At 37.1% G+C, this 9,913-nt stretch overlaps 1 protein-coding gene across 3 annotated transcripts in view; it reads right to left on the bottom strand.

Annotated features, from left to right (window-relative positions):
* Positions 1–222: 222 nt before the first annotated feature.
* arhgap9 (Rho GTPase activating protein 9) overlaps positions 223–9,913 on the bottom strand; it is a 43,961-nt gene continuing 34,270 nt past the window's right edge. For 2 of the 3 annotated variants that reach the window (XM_066665026.1, XM_066665029.1), the window contains 11 exons: positions 9,333–9,420; positions 8,962–9,057; positions 8,575–8,673; positions 8,332–8,449; positions 6,353–6,472; positions 5,255–5,353; positions 5,060–5,137; positions 4,818–4,871; positions 3,502–3,636; positions 2,850–2,955; positions 223–1,916 (listed from right to left, as the gene is read on the bottom strand). In XM_066665026.1, coding sequence (XP_066521123.1) covers positions 1,724–1,916; positions 2,850–2,955; positions 3,502–3,636; positions 4,818–4,871; positions 5,060–5,137; positions 5,255–5,353; positions 6,353–6,472; positions 8,332–8,449; positions 8,575–8,673; positions 8,962–9,057; positions 9,333–9,420 — 1,186 coding nt within the window. In that variant the 3' untranslated portion in view covers positions 223–1,723. The remainder of the gene's footprint in view (positions 1,917–2,849; positions 2,956–3,501; positions 3,637–4,817; positions 4,872–5,059; positions 5,138–5,254; positions 5,354–6,352; positions 6,473–8,331; positions 8,450–8,574; positions 8,674–8,961; positions 9,058–9,332; positions 9,421–9,913) is intronic. The other variant, XM_066665027.1, reaches the window with a different exon arrangement.

Below are 9,913 nucleotides of genomic sequence, written 5' to 3'. Positions count from 1 at the left end.
TTAGCTGTTTACTTTAAACCACTAATGCTCCATTATTAGCTACGTGCCAAAAGCCACAGAGAGAAAGCCGTTCTCCGCCGCCATGGTGACGTAGTGCTGCTCCTTCAATTTAAAATGTGAGAAGGCTTTTCACACTCGGTTCACACAAGCGTCACTTAATCAGGAATCATTCGGCTCCGAACATAAAAGATGTCTCATTTTGCCACAGATTTACTTCATTGGTTTTTATTGTCAAATAATTCTCTCAAAGTACAGGATCTGGAGGAAGAGAAACAGAACTGACAAATAATTAGACTGCATGTTGGCAAGACCTATACATGGCATTATTGTGAAGCACAAAATGTAGGGTTAGAATAGTCTCTTGAAAATGCCCATAGGTCAGAACTGCTACTCATTGATAATAAAAAAAGTAACATTATACAATGGAAATTTTTTACATATTCAAAATCCCCAAATTAGGGACTAACCTATATAAAAGACAAATATGGGAACTGAAACAGCTTCACAAATCACTGAGCTCAGTCAAAGACAAGTTATTAGGTCAACACTGGAGGCAACAGAAAAGCATCTTGTTGAGTTCTAGTTTGACTTTTCTGTGACAACTTAGGCATTGCTTTCATGGAGTTTGGCTGTGAAGGTTTCTTCGGTCAGAAAACAGGTTTCTAAAACAGTTCAGGCACAAGGGTACATGGGTAAATCACAACAATGTGAAGAGAAGGACGCTTACATTTCTAACCAAATAATCCAAAACAACCGTAAGAGCATATGAGTTCAGTACATTTCCACACTAAGTGCTTGGGTCATTTTCCCCATCTCCTTGCCCCTCTTGCAATAATAAGAAAATAAAAATGAATAAATATATAAACTTTAACATTAAAATCCATGTATGCGCTCTCTGTTCTTTTTCTTCTCTCTCACTCCTTCTTGTCTCCTGCCAAGCCACAGTCAATATAAAATTACCAAAGCCATGGTGCTGGGGGGGAAAAAGCTCCACATTTTTTAAACATATGCATTTTTAGCTCTTCTTTTGTTCTGTTATTAAAAGCAGAGATTTGGACCAATAGTGGCAAAGAGCTCCACCCAGTCAGTGAGCAACATACAGAATGTACCTCTGCACTTCTGTCTGTCACGCAAGCCACACACAAACAGCACACACACCACAGGCATACCGCTGGAACAATGGAAAAGTGGATTACATAGCACTTTGGATAGAACTGTAGCCTCTTTTATTTCGCTATTAAAAAGAAACTAAATGACTAAGTGCGGTTGAACAACATGGTAAACTTTCGACCTGTGCTCATGTTTATACTTATTGGGTGACTATTGTCGATTTTATTTTATGGCGTTTTGTTCATTTAGTCCGTACGACTTTTTTGGGCAACAAAAAAGCTCTTTGTGGTTTTTCCTAAGACACTGAAGCTGAAGGACACAATGGAAAACACTTGTGAAAAGGCATCACACAAACACACATACCCACACGGACAAACAAACCAAAAAATGAGCCTCTTAACATGATTTGGAAGCACTTTTTGGGGTGTGATTTTGGGGCAGTTTTGCTCGAGTACTTCCATCTATTGGTCATCCATCCCCCACAGGATGAATTTTTGGTGAATCATTGCAGTTTAATAAAACGGTAGAGTTCTATAAATTTTATTTTTCTCTGTTCACACACTTATTTGAGTCCTGCTTCACAGTGGACAGTGGACTGGCTCTGCTTCCAGGGTCAGAGGGAGCTGGGTGAATCAGGACCAAATATCTGCTCATATTCACTGAGGATGAGTTCCACTGCCTGGTTCTGATAGATCATATTAATAGCCATGTTTCCGCAGTCACTCTGAGGACGCATCAGAGTTGGCCCAAAGACGATTCCGATGTTCTGCGTAGTCATGCGATTACTGTCCGAGTGCTCCATCACACTGCGAGATTGAAAGAGAAAGAGATACGCAGAGAAAGAGATGGAGATTGTGTGTTAATATGCATGTGTGTGAGAGTGCAGCAGGGACACAAAGACAAAGGAATGGGTTAAAGCTGCAGTATGAGGAATTCTTCTAAAAAATGCCATTCCCACTTAACCACAGATCCAGCCAGCAATTGCTCAAAACTTCCACATTAAAAAGGAAAGGGGAAAAGTGAAGAAAAGAAGAAGAGGTATTAGGCATCTAGCAATGGCTAGGAGAGGAGAGGTTCCAGTGGTGGTGCTGGTGCGTCTTCCAACAGATCATCATACAACCACGTGTCACGAGATGTAGAAACTCATGAAAAGTAAAGGGTTAAAGAGAAATGCCAAGAAAGAGTAGCAAGGGTGTAAAATAAAAAAAGAATACAAATCCAATATGACACAAATAAGGCTTATATATTATAATAATTTATTATTATTTATAGAGAGTATTAAGTTGATTTTATTTATTTATTTTCTTTACTGATGTGGGAAAAGGAGGAGAATTCAAAAACAAGTACAATTGTCTTAGATTATCATGTAGTTTCCTTTACCCCTACCCTCATTTACATAGCTTCTCCTACAATGTGCAAAATCGAACTTAAGTTTATTTAAGATGGTCACACTTGTTCATGTAACATAAATGTAATATATAAATAATAAGAAGAAAAAACCCTCCACCACCACGCGGAGATTTAACTCTTATTGGCCAATTACACTAACTATAGCATTGTATCTACTCATATTCAATTAACGTCAGCCAACGTTCTACTAAGTGAGCAGTGAGCAGACACCGCCATCTAGTGGCTGCGTTTACAATTACAAGGCAATTCATTTCGGCAGAGTGGGAAAACATACTGAAATGGTAAGAAATCCAAGGACACCTGCTGAATGTAAATCATTTAGCTCTTACCGTTTAAGGTGGGAGAACATGTGTCTCATTGTGTCGTGGTTGGGGGGTGGCATGCTGATGACTAGTAATTTCATCCGGTCTACCTTTTCCAAATAATCAGACATCTCTGCAGGACAGACGTATGTTCGTATAAGACAAACAGTAACAATAGCGCATTGGCATAACTATGTTTACCATCCAATAATAATTCAAGGTCTGGTTACTTTATCTGCTTTGTAGCTACACTCATTCTCCATGTCTCTTTCCACCCTTAAATTTACAGATCTCAGTTCATTAATTAATTAATCTCCTTAGAAATACATGAAATTTAATAGGATGCCCTGAAGCAGCTGTACATGAGCCTAACATCAACATGCTCAAACCCAAGAGTCAAAAAGTCAGCTAGATGGCTCCATAGCACCTAGAATCAGGCTGTGGATCAGTTCTATGGTGTGAAGAAGCTCCAATGGGAGTAGGTTCATAAGCAAAAATGAGTAAATTAGTACCCTTCTGGTAATGCTATCAAATTCTCGCAGCAATATTCGAACATCTAAAGCATTCTCAGAGTAAAAGTGTTAATGCATGATTAATATAATGTCAAATATCAAAATAATATCAAAATTAATATCAAAAGAAATGTTGTTTATAGGGTATATCTCCCCCTCTCACTTACTGACAGTCTCAACAATGTCATGGAAGAATCCATAAGGAACCAGTGGCTCTGGCAGCTCTCTGAAGAAGAGTTTCAGAGCTCCGGTTATCACATGAATGTCCTCCCACTGTGGGTCCTCCAGGTCCACACGGTCCACTGAGGCACACCCAGGAGGAATGGGGCAATGAATCAATAAGAGAAAACATGAATAATAATAGGAGGGAGGGAAAAAAGGATCATTTAATGGGTGTATGAGACAATAAAAAATATTTATAAGAGGTTTTCTGACAACCAAAAACACAGAAATGTAAACACATAGACACCTATCACTATGCTTAGAGGAAATGTGTGTGCATCAGTGAAGGAAAGATGGAGGGATAGAAGAGACAGGAGTATGCAGCAGAGCAAAACCAAGGGCAAACACCCTAGCTTTTGCAGTTTCTTTAGTTAACATCCTGCTTTTTAAACACACAAACACACACACACACAGCTCACATCTCAAAGGACAGTCTCAAAAGAGTCCTTGTTCTCTGTTCCTCAGAAGAAACGAATGCCTTGTGATTATCAGCGCTCATAATGAATTTCATGCAGTATTTCTTTTGGTTTGATTTACTGTAATATGCAAGCAAAACATAGAAAAACATCATTATTAACCAAGCAGTAACAGCAGCAGCAGCAGCAGCAGCAGCATGCATCTCTCAGTCAGCTGCCTGCAGTGACATCAACCACAAATTGTCAGTCACAGACATGAAATCCATGTGTTTTACAACATGGCTGAAGCTGCCTGTGCTCACTGATCTGAGATCAGAATTAAAGATGCTTGTTTTAATATCTACATTAATCATTAACCAAAAGGTGGCTAATGATGAATAAAGACATGTTTGTTTGTTTTTAAAATACTGCTATATCTCGTTGCTGTCAGGACAAAGCCTTGTATCTCCCAATAAGTGACTATAAGAATAACTTTTAATGAATGTTAATTGAACCAATATTTTTCCAAGACATATTGGAGTATTCCTATTGATACATTTATCAGGAAATCGTAACACTATGGCAATGTTTTCAAATGACATAAAAATGAATGAAGCGTTCACATAGAGACAGGTTTTGTCCTAACAGCAACTTTCAGCTGAATGCTTGCACGTCTTCAGTGAGCTAGAACTGAGAAATAAAATATAGAAAATTATTCACGCTTCTAAAACTGTGACTTCCGAGGGTTAATCTGGTCTCAGATCAGTGTAAAAGGGCAGCTTCTTCCTGAACCACAGACTCATAGCAAGGCAGCTTTGGAGTGTAAGGAAGCAAGGGCCATTGCTCCTGCTGATTGGGAGGGCTACCTTGCACTAAATCTTCTGGGAATAGATAGCGTCCATCTGTAGAGACCGCTCGCTCTGGAAAAATGAACAGGAGTTACAGCCCACCATCCAAGACCATAGGCACACTGTCATATACTCCCCCTCACCCTGTTACACTTCTGTCAAACTTGATCTTACCCCAGCAGGCAACAGAAATGTTGATTAGTTAAAACAATGTTATTCTCACTTACTCTGTAATTTACTCTTTTTTGTCTGTGTCTTACCGTGATTGACTGCAAAGCGCAGTTTCTGGATCACGGCCAGATTCCCGCTGACTCTGTAGATGCCATCTGTCTCTAAACCTGAAAACACACACACAAGCCAATTATCCACTGACCAGTGTATGTGTGAGGGATTGCCCTCAGGCGGTAATTCAAACAGATGCGTGTGTCACAGATACAATACGGCCATCTACGCACCTTTCTTCTCCACTGTTTCTGTACACTTTCTAACGAACCGTGGCACTGTGCTCTTCTCTCTTTCACAAAGAACCTCCAAACTGCAGCCAAACACCTGATCTGAAAACAACAAACAAATACACACACACACACATTGCAAGTTTATATATATATATATATATATAAGCACACAAACCTAAGAAATGTTTTTATAAAGATGCTTCTACTCATCAACTTCAAAAACATTCAGTGATTCAATGTGAAAATGTTAGATGAGTCCAGAATAATAAACAGAGCTGTAAATGGTTCCATAATGACTGAAAACATACCACAAATTGCACAAAATGCCAAACTAATATTTATATCCTGACTTTCACATGAATTGATAAAATCTCAGGAAGATAACTTATAAAGAAATGACCATAAAAACATAAATGCTTTATAACAAAATAATTAAATATAATATATAATTTATCACAAATAAATATTTAAAATTTGGCATCTATATATAAGAATTCATATCATAAACTTTATCAGACATTTGAAAATGCTGCATTTTGAAGGCCCATATTAAAAGAATATTAATAATTAAAAGAATGTGTAGTGATTTTTTATCTCTATCTTACAATGATTAAATTCACTTGTGAGTTGCAGTATGACCAGAACCCTAATCAGGATAAAGTGGTTACACAAAATTAATTAAAGAATGAGCAGCAGTATTTTTCAGAAACATATTGTTTTATGGTACAGACATGCTCTGTGTTTATTGGTATTGTCTGTCTTTTTGCACATGGTCCTGGTTGAGTTAATGTGCTGTGACAGGTTCATTTCAAACTTTACAATACTAATGTTTATTAGTTACTGCTAGAGACTCGTATGCAATTTGAATGAAAACACACAGTGCATCGAGATCAACAGAAAGTCTTTTTTTTTTTTTTAAGCTTGAGTGGAGTTTCTTTCTCATATTTCATCTAACAACATATGCCTTGTTCAACAGGTTTCCTATGTATTCCAAAAGACACTGAGCACACTGTGACCGAGTACACTCTTTGACATCCTGTTAAAGCCTGCGGTGGCTGGGTCTGTGTGCTGGTGTATGTGCAAATGAGGTTCACTTACCTTTAATAAGACCTTTCTCTTGTAATGCCTGTAGAGGCGGTCTCCTTAGAATGAGCTTCTTCAGACGACTCTTGACTCTCTTCCGCTCTGTATTCTCCAAATTAGAGCTGGAACGAGGGACTAAACAGAGAAAGAAGAAAGAGAGAGGGAGAGAGGGAGAGAGAGAGAGAGAGAGAGAGAGAGAGAGAGATATGTAAGCTACTTTATATATATAATAAGTAGGATGAAGCTTATCAGAAAATACATATAGGATGATTTAAGGTCCCTGTAACATTTATTAGTTTAATTTGAATTAATGATAATTTTCTGACCGTTTGAGTTTAAATTCACAAAAAGAAAATCTGAAATAGAAAATAGAAATTCAGGGGAAAAAACCTCTCTTTACTCAAATTTCAGACTTTTTCATTTTTGTGTCTTATAATGAAAGTGGTAGGACAATATTATCACTGTGACCACTTGATGTTAAACACAAAACAGGAAATTAGATGTAAACATCCTTCATTTGGTATGCTAAGGAAATAAATAGAATGTAGTTACTTTTTCTAGTTTATAATTTCTACTCGTCAAAATCTAAATTTTAGGAGAATGAAAAAAATTATTCTTTTGCCATTTTTCCATTTCTGTGTCTTGTAATGAAAATGGTAGGCCTGTGCCCTCAAAGTGGCCTGGTGTAGCTCTTTCACGTTAACCCCTGATTTTCCAATAAACAGAAAATAAGACATAAAAAAAAGAGAAAATAAGAGTACTTCATACTCATACACAGCAGCCATATCCACATTTACACAATAAACATAAATACAGCATACGTGTAATACAGCAGCGTGTAACGCTTATCATTTTGAAATTCATGTTACATTTTTCAAACTGAAAAGCAGAAAACAAAGGTAATATTTATGCAATTCAACACAAAATTCATAAAGATAAGCATTACACAGACCAGAAGAAAAAGCTCCTTTGACCCAACCTATAACCAACAGCTCTCAGCATTCATGTCATAATTTTCCTGCCACAAACCAGTAAACATATGTTCACAGCTTATCAAGCCAAATTATTTATGCTATCACTTCTGAATCTTGGAGGTTCAAAACAATGAACGCCTTGCACTACATACATGTTGACAAAGTACCGACCTTTCTGTCCAGCCCCCTGGATGCGAGGAAGGGTGAGGATCATATGATTGCTTGATCACATGATTGGACTGCAGAAGTGTAGCCTATAGTATTTTAACACTAATCTTAACTAAGTTTAAAGGCTTTTTAAATGAATCTAGTGTTAATTTATTATTAATAAAAGTGATAAAGTGTCATAATAATAATAAAGGTTTAATTCTCCTCACACTGATGCACACTCTCACTGACCAATCACATGCAGGCATCATGTTCTCCACCAATCTGATGGTCTGGTCCTACCATGTTCGTTACAAGATGCAAAAATGGAAATATCAAAAATAGAGTAGTGTCGTATGTCCTGATATTCAGATTGTTAGGAGCAGAATGAAAGTCTAGGAAATACCAAATATATATATATATATATATATATATATATATGTGTGTGTGTGTGTTTGTGTGTGTGTGTGTGTGTGTGTGTGTTATGTTTATGTATCATTTAAATTTGCTCAGGGCTGTCTACAGATAGTCATTAGTCATTAGTCATCATGTAATTTAAGATTCTGATATTAAATTCCTGAATATAATATTCTGAAGAGCCCATCTCCTCTCTCTCCAGTGCTGGCTATATTCATAATAAATCTACAGTTTGAGTTTGTTCACACAGTGTATTAATCCTCAGTTTAGTTCATGTAGATGTCTAATCCTTACTGTTTCAAAAAGATACACTTCAATATACACAATTCTTAAGTAAATCAAGTATACATGACTGTAGTAGCATAGTGTGAAGTGCTTATAACCTGTTTCAAAAGTAGTGTGTCTGTGTGTGTTTGTGTGTGTCTGTGTGTGTGTGAGAGAGAGAGAGTGACTAACGTGAAGCTTTGTATCCCAGACGACTCTCATCCTCATCTCCACTCTGGTCCAACATCTCCATGGAGCCTGCTCTCCTCAAAGAATAGAGCAAAACGTTATCCAGAGGATTCTCTTTATCCTATAAGACAGACACACACACACACACACACATATATATATATATATATATCAAATATACAAAAACAGTGTTCATTATACAATTCCTAAAATTTAGTATGAAGTACACAAGAGAAAAGCACTCACCAATCTTTCAATAACTTTCTGAATAGTGCTGTACCACTCTCGGATCAAAGAATCTGTCTCTGATTGCAGCAGAAATTCATTGCCTGTTACTGTCCTCAACTACACACACACACACAAACACACACACACACACAAACACACACCAAATACGTGTTATTCTGTTTATAGATCTTACTGCTTGTTACGGAGGAAGTAAGAGAGGAACTAGTGGTTAAAGTCACAAGTATCTTTAGCACAGTAATTTTTAAACAATTGACATTAAAGTTAATCATATTTGAGCAAATTCAAATTTTTTTAATGTATGGCCTGCATCTAAACACTCCTCAGACATGTGGTCATTTGAATAAACTTGGAACTGAAAACCCATTTTTTCGCTCACTCTTTCACCTTAAAGACATTCTTTCTGCTGGAGAGGTCATTGGCCCACTGAAGCTGAGCTCCTCTTAGATCCACACTACTCTCTGGACAACTGTGACCTGGCTTCTATACACATAAAAACACACACAACAATCCACTGAATTTGTGATGCTGCAGGGAAATGTTTATACAAACCTCTAGGCATACAGACATTCAAAGGTTTAGAGAGCTCTGGAAAATGTACATGTTGTAAACTGCCTTAAAACATTTGAGATGCCGCACCCAAACTTTTGAACATGACTGTATATATACATTTTCTTTTACAAAAAATCAAAAACATGTTTGGAAAGCTGTTTCACATTTCTTTTGCTGAGTTTTTAAATGGCACCAGGTCCTCTTACCCAACTGGCCGGACTTTGGGTCTTTGGATCTTTAAAGAACACAAGACTGTTTCCCACCAACACCACCCAGGCTGGATTCCAATTTTTCCTGCAGTTCACACACACAAACATTTTGAGTTATATTCAGAAATGAGATCATGCAGACTGTAAGCAGTATGAGACCACAACCCAATAATCAGGTGGTTTATTTTCATAATTAATTCGTAACATCTCTTCCTGACCCAAAACTGAACCTTAACATTACAACAGGGCTTTTCAAACAGCACACTGCAACACAGAGACTGTTATTTCACATGGATTTTATCCCAGCTGAGACACAAATGCTAGTCACAAATATATTTAATATCAATTTTAGAAAGAATTAATACAATACAGCAATAATTGTAAACCAACAATATCCTTGATATTCTTAGTAAATTATTTCTTCTTAATAGCAGTTACTTTTGTCTTCTTACACAGCCCTAGGGAGGACTAAGTCCTGCTGCAGTATCAAAATGGGTCACAGCCAATTAAACAGATGTATGGTATGGTACAAAATTTTCATGCACAATGTTCACTTACATTCAAGAATGTTTGACTTA

This window comes from Hoplias malabaricus, chromosome 3, assembly GCF_029633855.1.
Source record: "Hoplias malabaricus isolate fHopMal1 chromosome 3, fHopMal1.hap1, whole genome shotgun sequence".
In the NCBI taxonomy this organism is placed as follows: Eukaryota; Metazoa; Chordata; class Actinopteri; order Characiformes; family Erythrinidae; genus Hoplias; species Hoplias malabaricus.
This window is presented reverse-complemented; position numbering and strand designations above follow the sequence as displayed.